The 22,312-nt window shown below is 34.3% G+C and overlaps 2 protein-coding genes across 4 annotated transcripts; both read left to right on the plus strand.

The window, feature by feature from the left end:
- Positions 1-1,464: 1,464 nt before the first annotated feature.
- On the plus strand, positions 1,465-5,144 carry LOC121877886. The gene is made up of 4 exons (XM_042383826.1): positions 1,465-1,568; positions 2,399-2,537; positions 2,758-2,877; positions 4,609-5,144. The coding sequence occupies exons 1-4, from the start codon at positions 1,492-1,494 to the stop codon at positions 4,711-4,713; spliced, it is 441 nt and encodes a 146-aa protein (XP_042239760.1). The 5' UTR covers positions 1,465-1,491; the 3' UTR covers positions 4,714-5,144.
- A 4,527-nt stretch (positions 5,145-9,671) lies between these two features.
- On the plus strand, positions 9,672-21,527 carry LOC121877885. Of its 3 annotated transcripts, none has more exons than XM_042383823.1 (4): positions 9,672-9,760; positions 10,588-10,726; positions 10,947-11,066; positions 12,799-13,334. In XM_042383823.1, exons 1-4 carry the CDS (start codon positions 9,684-9,686, stop codon positions 12,901-12,903), a joined length of 441 nt encoding a protein of 146 aa, XP_042239757.1. In that variant the 5' UTR covers positions 9,672-9,683; the 3' UTR covers positions 12,904-13,334. The 3 variants fall into 3 exon arrangements, with proteins under 3 accessions (XP_042239757.1, XP_042239758.1, XP_042239756.1); XM_042383824.1 differs by lacking the exons at positions 10,588-10,726; positions 10,947-11,066; positions 12,799-13,334 and adding exons at positions 18,782-18,920; positions 19,141-19,260; positions 20,992-21,527 and having other exon boundaries at positions 9,702-9,760; XM_042383822.1 differs by lacking the exons at positions 9,672-9,760; positions 10,588-10,726; positions 10,947-11,066; positions 12,799-13,334 and adding exons at positions 17,865-17,951; positions 18,782-18,920; positions 19,141-19,260; positions 20,992-21,527.
- Positions 21,528-22,312: the final 785 nt, after the last annotated feature.

The following is a 22,312-nucleotide window of genomic DNA, read 5'->3' on the forward strand; positions in this document are numbered from 1 at the left end:
AAGGAGTTCTACCAAACACATGAAAATATTTTATCTTAAACATTTTAGCTATTTCATAATTGTCAAATATTAATATACATTTTTTACTATCATGAACTAATTTCTACTATTTAAATAAAAAAGGATTTGGGTAAGAATTTTTCTGATAAAAAGGTTAATAAAGACACAATGTATCCGGTGAAAATTAATGATAAATAATGAAAATATTCCACCATTTTACGATGGAAAGATGGTATGATTTAATATTCTGTAGAGTAAGCACCGTGTACAATCAGTTTGGGGTACAGCAAAATAATTAATTCCAGTGGTAATTATATACGATATTCAATCATATGAAGAAGACCTAATCATAAAAGAACATTAGTTTAAACATATATTGAGAATTATTATGATGTTGAAACTTCACTTAATTCCAAAATATATTAATGAGTGCAGTTCTTGTACCATTGCCGTGTACTGTACATCGAAGTATCATGTGTGGCAGCTGACAGCTTGTTAGTCCAGGGAGAATTATGCTAATCTAAATTTTAGTTATATTTTATTAACTGATGTTATCACATGACTCATTCGCGTGTTTATTGTATATTATTATCATATTTCATTAAAATGTGGCATCATTTGTCAATATAACATATAAACTGTATGTACATTACAAACGGAAGATAGAGGAGGCACTGATTGTACATAATTCGTCAGGTCCGGTGTAAGCAACATCAAACCCGCAGTCTTCAGTCGACAGGTGGTGTTACTCACACCATTATCAGTAAATAGGATATTGAACTCTTAATAGCACTGACAACAAAAGCGAGTCAAAGTATTGTTCTTGGTCCTCTCTGTCTGTGTGTCTGTATACTGTATATGTCCTTAAAATAACTATCCAGCGGGTTCGCACATTTCCTCCAATAATGTTAAGTTTAGTCAACATGTTAGAGAGTCTAGTACACGATGAACCTTTGGTGCACTTCATTCACAAAAATAAAAAATATAAAAATCATTCTACTGTATCGATCCGTGAAGGTTAAAGAGGTTAAAGAAAACTATAACAGGACACAGTATTCAGCGGTGACTACATCAATTTACTGCATCAGTAAATGCATCAAACATCAACACCTTGACAAACACATCGCTACTAAAACACGGACATGCCAAGAACATTCCTGGTGGTCAAATAATGCAAAAATTTCATTGCAGACAATATGAAACGTTAGATTCATGTCAAAAGATTTTTCATGCCTCACAACAAGTCAAAATGAATACTGTATAACAGTTTTAGGAACACGTACGATTTCAAAGGAAATCTAAAAAACGTTCAGTACTTTATTAATTGCCATTATCTTCTAAGACAGGTGTTTATAAGTGTTCATGATCATCCATGGAAAAATACAATTTTTTCCAGTCATGCGGATAGGGAGCCAGGGAGTGTCCAGCTGACTGGGTGACGATGAACTCTTGCTGGGGTCGTTACACAGCCAGTATAAAAGAGGTTGGTGGATGTTGGTCCTCATACTACTCCTGACAAGCAAGATGAAGTTCCTCGTGATATTCCTCTCCCTCACTGCCCTCACATGGTAACACTTCACTACTCTGCAACAGTTATGGTTGTATAATTGACTGGATTTTTTCGTAAGACATAACTCTAGCTGATAATATTATACAACATTTTAAAAAATTGACTGACTATGGTCAGGAAAGATGAACAAGGCGTAAACATAATTATATACTGCATATTATAGGCTAATGTTCACGACCAGGAAATTACTCATATTTCACCATAACTTATATTTTTAGAACCTAAGCACATTTTAACATCCTCGACAATAGATATGTGTATCTCTTACAATGTTTAATTCTTGATAGACTAGTGTAATTTTTTTTATTCACTTAAAGACCTTAAAGCGTAGATATGTATTATAACGTAAATAACAATCTTAAGTAAAAGGTAACACTTTAATAGTTCATGTATTATTTACTGAACATTATATCCATTAAGACTTATTTCTTATAGATTTGAGATCAAGAAGAGAATGGAAGACACTTTCTGCACACATCGCCCTGTGTGCGTACAGTATATCACCGGTAGATATACAAATATTTAGATCACATGGTGTGAAGGGCAACAAAAAATAAAGCGCTTCATCACATTGTTCACAGAATCTCGATAATGCATTATTCTGTGGATTAAATCTAAAGTAAAATTACGTTTAGCAAAATAATTTAAACTTTAATTACCAGACGATATTTATTTCCCCAGACAGCTCTCAACCACAAATAAAATGGGAGCAAATTTGGGTATAATTCCACCCGTCGACAAATGCGAAGATCATTTACGCTAACTAACGTGTAACAGAATGAAGAGTAATGTTAAAATAGAAATATAATCAGCCACTCCTACTGGCAGGGCTCAAGGAGTCCCAGAGTGTGACTGTGGCGCCTTCATTACTGAGTCTGCAGAGGAGGAAGAAGTGTTCCCCATGGAGGCCTTCGATGTGGAAAACTGTGAAGATCAACAAGACTGTCATGATAGATGCCGCACAGAGGTGAGCCTTTACTGCCATATACTGAATTATTTACCGGAAAAATAGTAAGCCCAAACACCATAATTTTCTATATGAATGTTACTATCACAGCACTAGCACTCAAATAACACAAATCTTTTAAAATAAAGCAGTTAACATCTTAACATATACATTAGAGCTTCAGCTAAATCATATAAATCCGTGTCATTATTAGCCAGGAGAAATAAAATTTTCTTTACAGTGGAACGAAATGACCAGCGAAGGAGACCTGAATTTCGAGCTTCCCGACGGCAAGACGGTGGGCCAGAGTATGTGTGACGACCTGGCTGAAGAGGGTAAAGACGTCGTTGGGCCAACTGAAGTAAGTCTGAAGTAATACACGTTGAAATAAAGCAAACGATAAAGAACATGGAGGATAAACGAGTCTGTGCAACAAATAGCAAGTGCGAAAGAGAGAGAGAGAGAGAGAGAGAGAGAGAGAGAGAGAGAGAGAGAGAGAGAGAGGGAAGAACTTATTTTTCTGAGTAAATAACAATTATTATCCGATAACTGCTGCTAGAACTACGTCACAAAAGGTATATAAAGGGGACGTCACAAGCAGTTCTCACAAGAGAACACTAGTTCCTGGCCCTTGGTGTTATTTTCAAATCTAATTTGAGGCCTTAAATCTTTGGTATATACCGACCACTGTTATTCCTGTTATTCTTGGTGTTCTAGATTTATAGCTTAGTAATTTTTAAGCAGCGAAAGGTCATCTTGGCCCATTTTACTTGTCTTGTCCTGTTATAAAGTATCACAGGGTGGAAATTACCCACAGACCTGTACAATTATAATCCTTAAACTAACTGGTTAAAAAAAGGTTTAAAGCTTATGAAGCTGTTGCACAATAATACCTTCTTTTGTGCAGGAACAACAAAATGAAAGCTAGTGCATTAAATCTAAAGTTAATTCCAAATAGATTCTCTGGATTTAAATGGATTTGTAATTCTTGTTGCCTGGCAACAATACTTCAGTGACACCCTTTTAAGATTAAGTCACTTGCTTGTCTTTAAATTTCTATGATGTCTTGACATTAACTAATTACCGGTTAGAACTAAAGTTTCGAAAATAGTTGAATTTCTAAATTCGTGACCAGACCAAGATACAATGCTTCTACACTGTTGAGCAGCATTGTCTTTATACTGTTACGAGACAAGATTAGGTCTGTATCCCCAAAGATTTGCAACAACCAAATTAGTTGAAAATTGTTTCAAAATATTTACAAGACAGGATTGTACGTGTTTTCTGTCTCCCGTCGGAAATGCGAAACAAGATACAAAGTTTCTGCGTGTGGACAGGTTTCACCAAGTTTGGTAACACACTGATCAGTCGACGAAGTGATTTTGGCCTGTGCAATGGTTTGGTGGTAAGAATAAACACATGAAGACAGAAATTATAATGAAAACGGCGACAAACACATGTAATGGTGTTGCATAATCACATATATTTATTTAACATAAAGTTATTATGGGTACAATGGAAATCGATGGACATTTTAGCTGATTCAACACAACGCCGGTGCACGATTCAAATACTGAACGTCGTTAGTTGTTCGCTTTGGTATTCGCCCTCTTTCACCAAACGCGAGCATTACTCCTTCACACAGTGATGCCACGTTGATAACTGCTATTTCCGTCAATTCCTCGGTGTAGTTGAGTCTAAACTCGGAACAATGTTTACCAATTAGATCACGAATGTTTAGAACAATCGCAAGACAATGGAGAAAAAAGTTGCGGTTCAACTGCATAAATACACTGTTTATAACCAAAGTATCTTGGTCTGGACTATGATTTAAGACTTTTTATGATTTGAGTATCACAATGATCATTCGTAACATTGCTTATATTTTTCTGATCTTGTACCCGTACGACTAATAGGAAAATATCCAATGTAGTCTACACATGCATGGAAACAAATTATAACCCCACACACACAACTATTCATACTCTCTGGAAAAATACATAATTATTTATAAGCTTCACAATATATAAACTTTAAAAATGAGCGTTTAATCTAATAATCATGTGTTAAAATGTCTTACTGCCACACACAGGTGTTCCTGTACGTGAGACTCTGTGATGGCCCGTGGGAAGACGACGGTGAGGCCACTAAAGAGACGTTGTGTTGTGACGCAGGTCAACACGAAACCTGCGAGTAAATACCAGCACACAGCCACCCCTTGAGACTTTTACACCTACATACAATGAGACAACATAACAAATAGATCATTGGGTTAAACTTTCAGCATTAAAAACAAAACAAATATTCAGCACAACTATAAGTTGTGCACCATTTTCCACCAAACCAATCAGCAAACTAAATTGACAACACAGCCTTTTACGGCAATTACTGCACCCCGAGTACCAACGTTTAAGTAAAGAAATATACCGTCACTCAGTCTTACAAGAGGCTACTCACAGAGCTTCTTGCATCTAATAGCCGACAAAACGTTTCTACTAGAGCAGCAACTTTTTCTAACTACCAACAAGGAAGATTCGCCCAAGGACCTATAACAATTGCCTTATTACTTCCATAAACATCATCTCAAAGGATGTAATAAATACTGACACCAATAAAACCTTAACAGTTTCTTGTATTTTGAAATCCCAGACGAACATTAGTTTCAAAATATTATGTTCTCGAGTCATTCATCTCTTCTCCTATACGGGTTTGATAGTTAGATGCTGAAAATAGTTTTTAAAAATAATTTTGATGGAAAATGATAAGGTACTAGGCAGTAAGCAGCGACCAAACAGGGAGGTACTACCGCCTGGGAAGATATTGGAAGCATAATGTGTTGTCTAATGGTAGACCCTGCTGCCATATGGTTTCACGAAAATTGTGACCAAGTCCCAGGTTGCTGATCTCACTTTCTACCTCATTTACACACAATTGCAGGGTCTCAATTGTTTCTCTTACTTGGACAACACAACATAAATAATGTAGATCGTTTCTCACTCTTGATTTATTTTTCGTTTTTGAAATTTATTTATTATTATTATTATTATTATTTTTATTATTATTATTATTATAATTATCATTATTATTATTATTATTATTATTATTATTATTATTATTATTATTATTATTATTATTAAATAATTATTTTTATGTGGGTCAGTGATCTGTGCCCGGGTGGGCTAATCTCCGTAAAAAAAAATTGATAAAATAATTATTAATTTTTTTCATGCATTTCTTATTTTTTTTATCAACACAAACGCTACTCTCTCCACAAACACAAACATGGTCTGCATTTACCCACTTCTCACACTCAACCATAAGACCGATGAAGAGTTTTGTCTCTCTAGTCTCGCATCTTACAGAAATAAAGTCTCGTATAGAACAAAATTTTCTTTCATTCTCTTATAATCCTCTCCCATATACATTATCATCAACTATATATTTTCCTTGCCATCGTATTAACCTCCTGGAGCAGTGACAGTTCATGTAACATCTGTGGTACAATGGTACGTTTTTTAGGGCGGTACAAGAGAAGTAATGTGATGGTGACCGTACACGATACCATCTTTACCAGGGTTCAGGCGGAAGTCATGATAGTCTGATGAGTAGGACTCAAGGAGATGTGCCCCAAAAATATTTGTTTTAGAATAATAAGTGATCGGCTCTAACATTTCAGCAATTTACACTAATTTCTGAAAATTATATTAATATTGCCAAAATATATAACTTGGTAATTTTTGGTCAATGTGTCATGTCCGTACATTAATGGACATAGGTGTTTGATGTGTATTCTATTAGGCTCTCAAGGGTGGCACTTTAGCAACTTTGAGATCATAATTTTATTAGCATGTATTAAAAAAGATCACATAGGTTAGGCAGAGCTCATTTTATAATTTCCTAGAAGTTAAGTTATACAGTAAAAGGAATTAACATTACCAAACTTTTTTTTCAAAAGAGTTTGCATAAATCGAAAGAATCGTCAAACTGACAGACGATTGTTCTTTTATTTCAATAATTTAATTAATTGTCTCCATGGGATGGGGTATAAAAGCTACTTTATCTTAATATCTTTAGAAGTCTCAACTACATTCCATAAAATCTGAACAGTTCATGAACTTCCAGAAAACGTAGTTAACTTTTCAAAACAGTGAGTGAAATTAAGTCTTTACACACGTTTTCCCTTCACCAACGTCTTATGTGTATAGGGAGTTAAATGTCGTATTAACCAAACTCTATTACGCTGCCTGTATTTCATGTCAGTATATGAAAAGGCAAATAATGGATATTTTCCAAGGGAATGATCACTCCCTCTTCAACAATATATCAAACATATAATAATCCTTAATGATATAGCAAAATCATAAAACTGTGCAAAAGAATATCTTGTATACTGATCTTTTATTATATACCAAAGATCATCAACCACTGATGGCCTCAGCCAGACTGAAAGAATTAACAAGTTGCAATTACACAAAACCGTTTCGCGGGGCTGAAATACAATACGAAACGTTTGTTTGTTTTCCGCTCAGCGAAGTTAAGAAACGTTGGGTCTGGTTAGTACTTGGATGGGTGAGCGTATGAACCTAAGAACACCAGATGCTGCTGGCATAAAGACTCTCTCTCTCTCTCTAATATATATATATATATATATATATATATATATATATATATATATATATATATATATATATATATATATATATATATATATATATATATATTTATATATTTATATATATATATATATATATATATATATAAATATATATATATAAATAAATAAATAAATATATATATATATATATATATATATATATATATATATATATATATATATATATATATGCTGATAACCACAAGAAAGAAAGAAAACACAATTTCCCAAGCTTGTAATTCACATCTTCAGGGGTGAATTAAATATATATATATATATATATATATATTATGATGAGGAAATTTCTGCTTTTAAAATATGAAAGCATTTTTTGAGAAAAAATAATCTGATATAAGACTTAATAAAAACACAATTAATCAGGATAAAATTAGCGATAACCAATGAAAATAGACCACCATTTTGGGAGGGAAAGATGGTATGATTAAATATCCCTTAGAGGCAGCACCATGTACACTCAGTTTGGGATACAGCAAAATAATTCATTTCAGTGGTAACTACTCACGATATTCAGTACAACTGAACAACACCTAATCATAAAAGAACATTAGTTTAAACCTATATTGATAACTCTTCTGATGTTTATACTTCACTTAATTCCAAAATATATCAGTAAATGCAGTTCTTGTACCATTGCCGTGTACTGTACATAGAAGTGTCATATGTGGCAGCTGATAGCGTGTCAGTCCAGAGAGAATTATGCTAATCTAAAATTTAGTAAGATTTTATGAACTATTGATATCACATGACTTATTAACGTGCATTGTTTATTATTATTTATTTTCATTAAAATGTGGCATCATTTGTCAATAACATATTAACTGTAAGTAACAAAAGGAGATTTAAAATGCACTGATTAAACATAATTTTTCTGGTCCGCTGTAAGCAACATCACACCCGCAGTCTTCAGTCGACAGGTGGTATTACTCACATTATTATCAGTCAATAGGATATTGAACTCTTAACAGCACTGACAACATACACGAGGCAAATTACTGTTCCTAGTCCTCTCTGCCTGTGTATCTGTATGAGTGTCCTTAAAATAACTCTAGAGGGGGTTTGCACATTTCCAATAATATTGGTAAGTTTAGTCAACATGTGAGAAGGTCCACATAATGAACTTTTGGTGTCTTTCATCCCCCCCCCCCCCAAAAACTCTTCCTACGATATCGAGGAGACATTAATGAGTAAGGCAGAGACTGAGATGAATGAGAGGAATCGAAAGGTGTTTCTTAAAGAGATGCAAAATGTAGGATTGTTTACTAAGATAATCCGGGAACCTCACAGTTGCCAACACTTAGAATAAAGGTTGCCACCTAAATTGATTGATCGACATATAAGTCAATCATATATTGATTCATTTAGATTTTTTCCAATCTATTTTTCTTTTTAAATATTATAAGGTGAAACTGTTCAATGAGACCCATTTTGGTAGGATATAATTTAAAGTTACTTAATAATCCTGACAGTAGAACAAAACTCCTTAAGAATCAAATAACTAATCGACCATAATATAGTCGACTTTCTCTAACAGGTGATCGCGTGGATGACGGTGTTATGATCTTGGAGTAATAATTATCTCAATATATGTTTCTTTCTTACCATCAATAATGGTTCCTAAGTGCCTATTCTATATTACTTCAAACACTCTACAATACACAATAAAAAAAATGGAATTACATATAACGTGTCTCTTGTATTCCACCAATGTTATAATACACAAGTATGCTTAAACAATAGACGCCTAAAACGCATTTGATAGAGTATATCATTATCTGAAAGTGGCAGTAGGGACCATAAGCTCGAGTGGCCGTTAGAAAAAGTGTGGATACAGCACACTATATTCTAAGCTTGTTTTATGCAAGCAAACCTCCTTAACATTCCCGTGCTTGTAAATTCATGTAACCATTTACAGCAGGATAGAGTGGGGATGCCTCGTGATCGAACACGCGAGGCAAGTCCTGGATCCATCAGTTAAATATTAGTAGAGATAACATTCATCTGGCTAAATTAACAGTAACTATCTAGGTTCTTTACATGTACTCCTATAATCACTTCATACACCGTTATTCAAAATGAAAAAAGCTAAATATTTATTGTTATGATACACAGTAAATGCATCGAACACATCGCTATTAAACCATGAAAGTGCCAAGAACATTCCTGATGGCCTAATAATGCAAAAAAAAAAAAATCATTGGAGACAATATGAAACGTTAGATTCATGTCAAAAGATTTTTCATGCATATTGAGTACTGTATAACAAAGTTTAAGGAACACGTACGATTTCAAAATAAATCTAGAAAAACGTTCAGTACTTTATTAATTGCCATTAACTTCTAAGACAGGTGTTTATAAGTGTTCATGATCATCCATGGAAAAATGCAATTTTTTTTTCAGTCATGCGGATAGGGAGCCTGAGACTGTCCAGCTGACTGGGTGACGATGAACTCTTGCTGGGGTCATTACACAGCCAGTATAAAAGAGGTTGGTGGATGTTGGTCCTCATACTACTTCTGACAAGCAAGATGAAGTTCCTCGTGATATTCGTCTCCCTCACTGCCCTCACATGGTAACACTTCACTACTCTACAATAGTTATGGTTATATAATTGACTGGATTTTTTCGTAAGACATAACTCTAGCTGATAATATTATACATTTTAAAAAATTGACTGACTATGGTCAGGAAAGATGAACAAGGCGTAAACATAATTTTATACTGCATATTATAGGCTAATGTTCACGACCAGGAAATTACTCATATTTCACCATAACTTATATTTTTAGAACCTAAGCATATTTTAACATCCTCGACAATAGATATGTGTATCTCTTATAATGTTTAATTCTTGATTGACTAGTGTAATTTTTTTTATTCACTTAAAGACCTTAAAGCGTAGATATGTATTATAACGTAAATAACAATCTTAAGTAAAAGGTAACACTTTAACAGTTCATGTATTATTTACTGAACATTATATCCATTAAGACTTATTTCTTATAGATTTGAGGTCAAGAAGAGAATGGAAGACACTTTCTGCACACATCGCCCTGTGTGCGTACAGTATATCACCGGTAGATATACAAATATTTAGATCACATGGTGTGAAGGGCAACAAAAAATAAAGCGCTTCATCACATTGTTAACAGAATCTGGATAATGCATTATTCTGTGGATTAAATCTAAAGTAAATTTACGCTTAGCAAAATAATTTGAACTTTAATTACCAGACGATATTTATTTTCCCAGACAGCTCTCAACCACAAAAAAAATGGGAGCAAATTTGGGTATAATTCCACCCGTTGACAAATGCGAAGATCATTTACGCTAACTAACGTGTAAGAGAATGAAGAGTAATGTTAAAATAGAAATATAATCAGCCACTCCTACTGGCAGGGCTCAAGAAGTCCCAGAGTGTGACTGTGGCGCCTTCATTACTGAGTCTGCAGAGGAGGAAGAAGTGTTCCCCATGGAGGCCTTCGATGTGGAAAACTGTGAAGATCAACAAGACTGTCATGATAGATGCCGCACAGAGGTGAGCCTTTACTGCCATATACTGAATTATTTACCAGAAAAATAGTAAGCCCAAATACCATAATTATATATAAGAATGTCTACATCACAGCATTAGCACTCAAATAACACAAATCTTTTAAAATAAAGCAGTAAATATCTTAACATATACATTAGAGCTTCAGCTAAATCATATAAACCCGTGTCATTATTAGCCAGGGGAAATAAAATTTTCTTTACAGTGGAACGAAATGACCAGCGAAGGAGACCTGAATTTCGAGCTTCCCGACGGCAAGACGGTGGGCCAGAGTATGTGTGACGACCTGGCTGAAGAGGGTAAAGACGTCGTTGGGCCAACTGAAGTAAGTCTGAAGTAATACACGTTGAAATAAAGCAAACGATAAAGAATATGGAGGATAAACGAGTCTGTGCAACAAATAGCAAGTGCGAAAGAGAGAGAGAGAGAGAGAGAGAGAGAGAGAGAGAGAGAGAGAGAGAGAGAGAGAGTGAAGAACTTATTTTTCTGAGTAAATAACTATTATTATCCGATAACTGCTGCTAGAACTACGTCACAAAAGGTATATAAAGGGGACGTCACAAGCAGTTCTCACAAGAGAACACTAGTTCCTGGCCCTTGGTGTTATTTTCAAATCTAATTTGAGGCCTTAAGTCTTTTGTATATACCGACCACTGTTATTCCTGTTATTCTTGGTGTTCTAGATTTATACCTTAGTAATTTTTAAGCAGCGAAAGGTCATCTTGGCCCATTTTCCTTGTCTTGTCCTGTTATAAAGTATCACAGGGTGGAAATTACCCACAGACCTGTACAATTATAATCCTTAAACTAACTGGTTAAAAAAGGTTTAAAGCTTATGAAGCTGTTGCACAATAATACCTTCTTTTGTGCAGGAACAACAAAATGAAAGCTAGTGCATTAAATCTAAAGTTAATTCCAAATAGATTCTCTGGATTTAAATGGATTTGTAATTCTTGTTGCCTGGCAACACTACTTCAGTGACACCCTTTTAAGATAAAGTCACGTGCTTGTCTTTAAATTTCTATGATGTCTTGACATTAACTAACTACCGGTTAGAACTAAAGTTTCGAAAATAGTTGAATTTCTGAATTCGTGACCAGACCAAGATACAATGCTTCTACACTGTTGAGCAGCATTGTCTTTATACTGTTACGAGACAAGATTAGGTCTGAATCCCCAAAGATTTGCAACAACCAAATTAGTTGAAAATGTTTTCAAAATATTTACAAGACAGGATTGTACGTGTTTTCTGTCTCCCGTCGGAAATGCGAAACAAGTTACAAAGTTTCTACGTGTGGACAGGATTCACCAAGTTTGGTAACACACTGATCAGTCGACGAAGTGATTGTGGCCTGTGCAATGGTTTGGTGGTAAGAATAAACACATGAAGACAGAAATTATAATGAAAACGGCGACAAACACATGTATTGGTGTTGCATAATCACATATATTTATTTAACATAAAGTTATTATGGGTACAATGGAAATCCATGGACATTTTAGCTGATTCAACACAACGCCGGTGCACGATTCAAATACTGAACGTCGTTAGTTGTTCGCTTTGGTATTCGCCCTCTTTCGCCACACGCGAGCATTACTCCTTCACACTGTGATGCCTCGTTGATAAGTACTATTTCCGTCAATTCCTCGGTGTAGTTGGGTCTAAACTCGGAACAATGTTTACCAATTAGATCACGAATGTTTAGAACAATCGCAAGACAATGGAGAAAAAAGTTGCGGTTCAACTGCATAAATACACTGTTTATAACCAAAGTATCTTGGTCTGGACTATGATTTAAGACTTTTTATGATTTGAGTATCACAATGATCATTCGTAACATTGCTTATATTTTTCTGATCTTGTACCCGTACGACTAATAGGAAAATATCCAATGTAGTCTACACATGCATGGAAACAAATTATAACCCCACACACACAACTATTCATACTCTCTGGAAAAATACATAATTATTTATAAGCTTCACAGTGTATAAACTTTAAAAATGAGCGTTTAATCTAATAATCATGTGTTAAAATGTCTTACTGCCACACACAGGTGTTCCTGTACGTGAGGCTCTGTGATGGCCCGTGGGAAGACGACGGTGAGGCCACTAAAGAGACGTTGTGTTGTGACGCAGGTCAACACGAAACCTGCGAGTAAATACCTGCACACAGCCACCCCTTGAGACTTTTACACCTACATACAATGAGACAACATACCAAATAGATCATTGGGTTAAACTTTCAGCATTAAAAACAAAACAAATATTCAGCACAACTATAAGTTGTGCACCATTATCCACCAAACCAATCAGCAAACTAAATTGACAACACAGCCTTTTACGGCAATTACTGCACCCCGAGTACCAACGGTTATGGAAAGAAATATACCGTCACTCAGTCTTACAAGAGGCTACTCACAGAGCTTCTTGCATCTAATAGCCGACAAAACGTTTCTACTAGAGCAGCAACTTGTTCTAACTACCAACAAGGAAGATTAGCCCAAGGACCTATAACAATTGCCTTATTACTTCCATAAACACCATCTCAAAGGATGTAATAAATAGTGACACCAATAAAACCTTAACAGTTTCTTGTATTTTGAAATCCCAGACGAACAATATTTTCAAAATATTATGTTCTCGAGTCATTCATCTCTTCTCCTATACGGGTTTGATAGTTAGATGCTGAAAATAGTTTTTAAAAATAATTTTGATGGAAAATGATAAGGTACTAGGCAGTAAGCAGCGACCAAACAGGGAGGTACTACCGCCTGGGAAGGTATTGGAAGCATAATGTGTTGTCTAATGGTAGACCCTGCTGCCATATGGTTTCACGAAAATTGTGACCAAGTCCCAGGTTGCTAATCTGACTTTCTGCCTCATTTACACACAATTGCAGAGTCTCAATTGTTTCTCTTACTTGGACAACACAACATACATAATGTATATCGTTTCTCATTTTTTATTTATTTTTCGTTTTGTATTTATTTATTATTATTATTATTATTATTTTTATTATTATTATTATAATTATTATTATTATTATTATTATTATTATTATTATTATTATTATTAAGATTATTATTATTATTATTATTATTATTATTATTATTATTATTATTATTATTATTATTATAATTATTATTATTATTATTTTATTTTTAATTTTATTAATTTGCTATTAATTTGATTAATTATTATTATTATTATTATTATTATTATTGTTTTTATTATTATTATTATTATTATTATTGTTATTTTTATAATTATTATTATTATTTAGTATTTAGTATTATATTTTCGCCCCGCAGTCCCTGATGTGGGTCAGTGATCTGTGCCCGGGTGGGCTAATCCCCGTAAAAAAAAAAATTGATAAAATAATTATTAATTTTTTTCATGCATTTCTCCTTTTTTTATCAACACAAACGCTACTCTCTCCACAAACACAAACATGGTCTGCATTTACCCACTTCTCACACTCAACCATAAGACCGATGAAGAGTTTTGTCTCTCTAGTCTGGCATCTTACAGAAATAAAGTCTCGTATAGAACAAAATTTTCTTTCATTCTCTTATAATCCTCTCCCATATACATTATAATCAACTATATCTTTTCCTCGCCATCGTATCAACCTCCTGGAGCAGTGACAGTTCATGTAACATCTGTGGTACAATGGTACGTTTTTTAGGGCGGTACAAGAGAAGTAATGTGATGGTGACCGTACACGATACCATCTTTACCAGGGTTCAGGCGGAAGTCATGATAGTCTGATGAGTAGAACTCAAGGAGATGTGCCCCAAAAATATTTGTTTTAGAATAATAAGTGATCGGCTCTTACGTTTCAGCAATTTACACTAAATTCTGAAAATTATATTAATATCGCCAAAATATATAACTTGGTAATTTTTGGTCAATGTGTCATGTCCGTACATTAATGGACATAGGTGTTTGATGTGTATTCTATTAGGCTCTCAAGGGTGGCACTTTAGCAACTTTGAGATCATAATTTTATTAGCATGTATTAAAAAAGATCACATAGGTTAGGCAGAGCTCATTTTATAATTTCCTAGAAGTTAAGTTATACAGTAAAAGGAATTAACATTACCAAACTTTTTTTTCAAAAGAGTTTGCATAAATCGAAAGAATCGTCAAACTGACAGACGATTGTTCTTTTATTTCAATAATTCAATTAATTGTCTCCATGGAATGGGGTATAAAAGCTACTTTATCTTAATATCTTTAGAAGTGTCAACTACATTCCATAAAATCTGAACAGTTCATGAACTTCCAGAAAACGTAGTTAACTTATCAAAACAGTGAGTGAAATTAAGTCTTTACACACGTTTTCCCTTCACCAACGTCTTATGTGTATAGGGAGTTAAATGTCGTATTAACCAAACTCTATTACGCTGCCTGTATTTCATGTCAGTATATGAATAGGCAAATAATGGATATTTTCCAAAGGAATGATCACTCCCTCTTCAACAATATATCAAACATATAATAATCCTTAATGATATAGCAAAATCATAAAACTGTGCAAAAGAATATCTTGTATACTGATCGTTTATTATATACCAAAGATCATCAACCACTGATGGCCTCAGCCAGACTGAAAGAATTAACAAGTTGCAATTACACAAAACCGTTTCGCGGGGCTGAAATACAATACGAAACGTTCGAAACGTTGGTAATACCGTTTGTTTTCCGCTCAGCGAAGCTAAGAAACGTTGGGTCTGGTTAGTACTTGCACGGGTGAGCGTATGAACCTAAGAACACCAGATGCTGCTGGCATAAAGACTCTCTCTCTCTCTCTCTCTCTCTAATATATATATATATATATATATATATATATATATATATATATATATATATATATATATATATATATATATATATTATCATGAGTAAATTTCTACTTTTAAAATATGAAAGCACTTTGGAGAAAAATAATCTGATATAAAAGTTAATAAAAAAACAATTAATCAGGATAATATTAGCGATAACCAATGAAAATAGACCACCATTTTGGGAGGGAAAGATGGTTTGATTAAATATCCCTTAGAGGCAGCACCATGTACACTCAGTTTGGGATACAGCAAAATAATTCATTTCAGTGGTAACTACGAACGATATTCAGTACAACTGAACAACACCTAATTATAAAAGAACATTAGTTTGAACCTATATTGATAACTCTTCTGATGTTGAGACTTCACTTAATTCCAAAATATATCAGTAAATGCAGTTCTTGTACCATTGCCGTGTACTGTACACAGAAGTGTCATATGTAGCAGCTGATAGCTTGTCAGTCCAGAGAGAATTATGCTAATCTAAAATTTAGTAAGTTTTTATAAATTATTGATATCACATGACTTATTAACGTGCATTGTTTATTATTATTTGTTTTCATTAAAATGTGGCATCATTTGTCAATAAAACATATTAACTGTAAGTACATTACAAAAGGAGATATAAAATGCACTGATTAAACATAATTTTTCTGGTCCGCTGTAAGCAACATCACACCCGCAGTCTTCAGTCGACAGGTGGTGTTACTCACACCATTATCAGTCAATAGGATATTGAACTCTTAACAGCACTGACAACATACACGAGGCAAATTAGTGTTCCTAGTCCTCTCTGCCTGTGTATCTGTATGAGTGTCCTTAAAATAACTCTAGAGGGGGTTCGCACATTTCCAATAATATTGGTAAGTTCAGTCAACATGTGAGAAGGTCCACATAATAAACTTTTGGTGTCTTTCATCCCCCCCCCTCAAAAAAAAAACTCTTCCTACGATATCGAGGAGACATTAATGAGTAAGGCAGAGACTGAGATGAATGAGAGGAATCGAAAGGTGTTTCTTAAAGAGATGCAAAATGTAGGATTGTTTACTAAGATAATCCGGGAACCTCACAGTTGCCAACACTTAGAATAAAAGTTGCCACCTAAATTGATTGATCGATATATCAGTTAATCATATAGTGATTCATTTAGATAATTTTTTTTCCAATCTATTTTTTTTTTAAATATTATATGGTGAAACTGTTCAGTGAGACCCATTTTGGTAGGATATAATTTAAAGTTACTTAATAATCCTGGCAGTAGAAAAAACTCCTTGAGAATCAAATAACTAACCGTCCGTAATATAGTAGACTTTCTCTAACAGGTGATCGCGTGGATGACAGTGTTATGATCTTGGAGTTATAATTATCTCAATATATGTTTCTTTCTTACCATCAATAATGGTTCTTAAGTGCCTATTCTATATTACTTCAAACACTCTACAATACATAATAAAAAAATGGAATTACATATAACGTGTCTCTTGTATTCCACCAATGTTATAATGCAAAAGTATGCTTAAACAATAGAAGCCTAAAACGCATTTGATATAGTTTATCATTATCTGAAAGTGGCAGTAGGGACCATAAGCTCGAGTGGCCGTTAGAAAAGTGTGGATACAGCACACTATATTCTAAGCTTGTTTTATGCAAGCAAACCTCCTTAACATTCCCGTGCTTGTAAGTTCATGTAACCATTTACAGCAGGATAGAGTGGGGATGCCTCGTGATCGAACAAGCGAGGCAAGTCCTGGATCCATCAGTTGAATATTAGTAGAGATAACATTCATCTGGCTAAATTAACAGTAACTATCTAGGTTCTTTACATGTACTCCTATAATCAATTCATACACCGTTATTCAAAATGAAAAAAAGCTAAATATCTATTGTTATGATACACAGTAAATGCATCGAACACATCGCTACTAAAACATGGAAGTGCCAAGAACATTCCTGATGGCCTAATAATGCAAAAAAAAAAATCATTGGAGACAATATGAAACGTTAGATTCATGTCAAAAGATTTTTCATGCATAATGAGTACCGTATAACAAAGTTTAAGGAACACGTACGATTTCAAAGGAAATCTAGAAAAACGTTCAGTACTATATTAATATTCATTAACTTCTAAGACAGGTGTTTATAAGTTTTCATGATCATCCGTGGAAAAATGCAATTTTTTTTTCAGTCATGCGGATAGGGAGCCTGAGACTGTCCAGCTGACTGGGTGACGATGAACTCTTGCTGGGGTCATTACACAGCCAGTATAAAAGAGGTTGGTGGATGTTGGTCCTCATACTACTTCTGACAAGCAAGATGAAGTTCCTCGTGATATTCCTCTCCCTCACTGCCCTCACATGGTAACACTTCACTACTCTACAATAGTTATGGTTATATAATTGACTGGATTTTTTCGTAAGACATAACTCTAGCTAATAATATTATACAACATTTTAAAAAATTGACTGACTATGGTCAGGAAAGATGAACAAGGCTTAAACATAATTATATACTGCATATTATAGGCTAATGTTCACGACCAGGAAATTACTCATATTTCACCATAACTTATATTTTTAGAACCTAAGCACATTTCAACATCCTCGACGATAGATATGTGTATCTCTTATAATGTTTAATTCTTGATAGACTAGTATAATTTTTTTTATTCACTTAAAGACCTTAAAGCGTTCATATGTATTATAACGTAAATAACAATCTTAAGTAAAAGGTAACACTTTAATAGTTCATGTATTATTTACTGAACATTATATCCATTAAGACTTATTTCTTATAGATTTGAGATCAAGAAGAGAATGGAAGACACTTTCTGCACACATCGCCCTGTGTGCGTACAGTATATCACCGGTAGATATACAAATATTTAGATCACATGGTGTGAAGGGCAACAAAAAATAAAGCGCTTCATCACATTGTTAACAGAATCTCGATAATGCATTATTCTGTGGATTAAATCTAAAGTAAAATTACGTTTAGCAAAATAATTTAAACTTTAATTACCAGACGATATTTATTTCCCCAGACAGCTCTCAACCACAAATAAAATGGGAGCAAATTTGGGTATAATTCCACCCGTTGACAAATGCGAAGATCATTTACGCTAACTAACGTGTAACAGAATGAAGAGTAATGTTAAAATAGAAATATAATCAGCCACTCCTACTGGCAGGGCTCAAGGAGTCCCAGAGTGTGACTGTGGCGCCTTCATTACTGAGTCTGCAGAGGAGGAAGAAGTGTTCCCCATGGAGGCCTTCGATGTGGAAAACTGTGAAGATCAACAAGACTGTCATGATAGATGCCGCACAGAGGTGAGCCTTTACTGCCATATACTGAATTATTTACCGGAAAAATAGTAAGCCCAAACACCATAATTTTCTATATGAATGTTACTATCACAGCACTAGCACTCAAATAACACAAATCTTTTAAAATAAAGCAGTTAACATCTTAACATATACATTAGAGCTTCAGCTAAATCATATAAATCCGTGTCATTATTAGCCAGGAGAAATAAAATTTTCTTTACAGTGGAACGAAATGACCAGCGAAGGAGACCTGAATTTCGAGCTTCCCGACGGCAAGACGGTGGGCCAGAGTATGTGTGACGACCTGGCTGAAGAGGGTAAAGACGTCGTTGGGCCAACTGAAGTAAGTCTGAAGTAATACACGTTGAAATAAAGCAAACGATAAAGAATATGGAGGATAAACGAGTCTGTGCAACAAATAGCAAGTGCGAAAGAGAGAGAGAGAGAGAGAGAGAGAGAGAGAGAGAGAGAGAGAGAGAGAGAGAGGGAAGAACTTATTTTTCTGAGTAAATAACAATTATTATCCGATAACTGCTGCTAGAACTACGTCACAAAAGGTATATAAAGGGGACGTCACAAGCAGTTCTCACAAGAGAACACTAGTTCCTGGCCCTTGGTGTTATTTTCAAATCTAATTTGAGGCCTTAAGTCTTTGGTATATACCGACCACTGTTATTCCTGTTATTCTTGGTGTTCTAGATTTATAGCTTAGTAATTTTTAAGCAGCGAAAGGTCATCTTGGCCCATTTTACTTGTCTTGTCCTGTTATAAAGTATCACAGGGTGGAAATTACCCACAGACCTGTACAATTATAATCCTTAAACTAACTGGTTAAAAAAAGGTTTAAAGCTTATGAAGCTGTTGCACAATAATACCTTCTTTTGTGCAGGAACAACAAAATGAAAGCTAGTGCATTAAATCTAAAGTTAATTCCAAATAGATTCTCTGGATTTAAATGGATTTGTAATTCTTGTTGCCTGGCAACAATACTTCAGTGACACCCTTTTAAGATTAAGTCACTTGCTTGTCTTTAAATTTCTATGATGTCTTGACATTAACTAACTACCGGTTAGAACTAAAGTTTCGAAAATAGTTGAATTTCTAAATTCGTGACCAGACCAAGATACAATGCTTCTACACTGTTGAGCAGCATTGTCTTTATACTGTTACGAGACAAGATTAGGTCTGTATCCCCAAAGATTTGCAACAACCAAATTAGTTGAAAATTGTTTCAAAATATTTACAAGACAGGATTGTACGTGTTTTCTGTCTCCCGTCGGAAATGCGAAACAAGATACAAAGTTTCTGCGTGTGGACAGGTTTCACCAAGTTTGGTAACACACTGATCAGTCGACGAAGTGATTGTGGCCTGTGCAATGGTTTGGTGGTAAGAATAAACACATGAAGACAGAAATTATAATGAAAACGGCGACAAACACATGTAATGGTGTTGCATAATCACATATATTTATTTAACATAAAGTTATTATGGGTACAATGGAAATCGATGGACATTTTAGCTGATTCAACACAACGCCGGTGCACGATTCAAATACTGAACGTCGTTAGTTGTTCGCTTTGGTATTCGCCCTCTTTCACCACACGCGAGCATTACTCCTTCACACAGTGATGCCACGTTGATAACTGCTATTTCCGTCAATTCCTCGGTGTAGTTGGGTCTAAACTCGGAACAATGTTTACCAATTAGATCACGAATGTTTAGAACAATCGCAAGACAATGGAGAAAAAAGTTGCGGTTCAACTGCATAAATACACTGTTTATAACCAAAGTATCTTGGTCTGGACTATGATTTAAGACTTTTTATGATTTGAGTATCACAATGATCATTCGTAACATTGCTTATATTTTTCTGATCTTGTACCCGTACGACTAATAGGAAAATATCCAATGTAGTCTACACATGCATGGAAACAAATTATAACCCCACACACACAACTATTCATACTCTCTGGAAAAATACATAATTATTTATAAGCTTCACAGTGTATAAACTTTAAAAATGAGCGTTTAATCTAATAATCATGTGTTAAAATGTCTTACTGCCACACACAGGTGTTCCTGTACGTGAGGCTCTGTGATGGCCCGTGGGAAGACGACGGTGAGGCCACTAAAGAGACGTTGTGTTGTGACGCAGGTCAACACGAAACCTGCGAGTAAATACCAGCACACAGCCACCCCTTGAGACTTTTACACCTACATACAATGAGACAACATAACAAATAGATCATTGGGTTAAACTTTCAGCATTAAAAACAAAACAAATATTCAGCACAACTATAAGTTGTGCACCATTATCCACCAAACCAATCAGCAAACTAAATTGACAACACAGCCTTTTACGGCAATTACTGCACCACGAGTACCAACGGTTATGGAAAGAAATATACCGTCACTCAGTCTTACAAGAGGCTACTCACAGAGCTTCTTGCATCTAATAGTCGACAAAACGTTTCTACTAGAGCAGCAACTTGTTCTAACTACCAACAAGGAAGATTCGCCCAAGGACCTATAACAATTGCCTTATTACTTCCATAAACACCATCTCAAAGGATGTAATAAATACTGACACCAATAAAACCTTAACAGTTTCTTGTATTTTGAAATCCCAGACGAACATTATTTTCAAAATATTATGTTCTCGAGTCATTCATCTCTTCTCCTATACGGGTTTGATAGTTAGATGCTGAAAATAGTTTTTAAAAATAATTTTGATGGAAAATGATAAGGTACTAGGCAGTAAGCAGCGACCAAACAGGGAGGTACTACCGCCTGGGAAGATATTGGAAGCATAATGTGTTGTCTAATGGTAGACCCTGCTGCCATATGGTTTCACGAAAATTGTGACCAAGTCCCAGGTTGCTGATCTGACTTTCTGCCTCATTTACACACAATTGCAGAGTCTCAATTGTTTCTCTTACTTGGACAACACAACATACATAATGTATATCGTTTCTCATTTTGTATTTATTTTTCGTTTTTGTATTTATTTATTATTATTATTATTATAATTATTATTATTATTATTATTATTATTAAGATTATTATTTTTATTATTATTATTATTATTATTATTATTATTATTATTATTATTATTATTATTATTATTATTATTTAATTTTTTATTTTATTAATTTGCTATTAATTTGATTAATTATTATTATTATTATTATAATTATTATTATTATTATTATTATTATTATTATTATTTAGTATTTAGTAATATATTTTCGCCCCGCAGTCCCTGATGTGGGTCAGTGATCTGTGCCCGGGTGGGCTAATCCCCGTAAAAAAAAATTGATAAAATAATTATTAATTTTTTTCATGCATTTCTCCTTTTTTTATCAACACAAACGCTACTCTCTCCACAAACACA

Source organism: Homarus americanus, unplaced genomic scaffold, assembly GCF_018991925.1.
Source record: "Homarus americanus isolate GMGI-L3 unplaced genomic scaffold, GMGI_Hamer_2.0 scaffold24523, whole genome shotgun sequence".
Taxonomy (NCBI): domain Eukaryota; kingdom Metazoa; phylum Arthropoda; class Malacostraca; order Decapoda; family Nephropidae; genus Homarus; species Homarus americanus.

Bases quoted from the DNA above. Each gene is read 5' to 3' on its own strand.
- LOC121877886 (XM_042383826.1), top strand. From the start codon at position 1,492: ATGTTGGTCCTCATACTACTCCTGACAAGCAAGATGAAGTTCCTCGTG. The intron at 1,569-2,398 runs GTAACACTTCAC...TCCTACTGGCAG, and splicing joins TCCCTCACTGCCCTCACATG to GGCTCAAGGAGTCCCAGAGT. The intron at 2,878-4,608 runs GTAAGTCTGAAG...TGCCACACACAG, and splicing joins ACGTCGTTGGGCCAACTGAA to GTGTTCCTGTACGTGAGACT.
- LOC121877885 (XM_042383823.1), top strand. From the start codon at position 9,684: ATGTTGGTCCTCATACTACTTCTGACAAGCAAGATGAAGTTCCTCGTG. The intron at 9,761-10,587 runs GTAACACTTCAC...TCCTACTGGCAG, and splicing joins TCCCTCACTGCCCTCACATG to GGCTCAAGAAGTCCCAGAGT. The intron at 10,727-10,946 runs GTGAGCCTTTAC...TTTTCTTTACAG, and splicing joins ATGATAGATGCCGCACAGAG to TGGAACGAAATGACCAGCGA.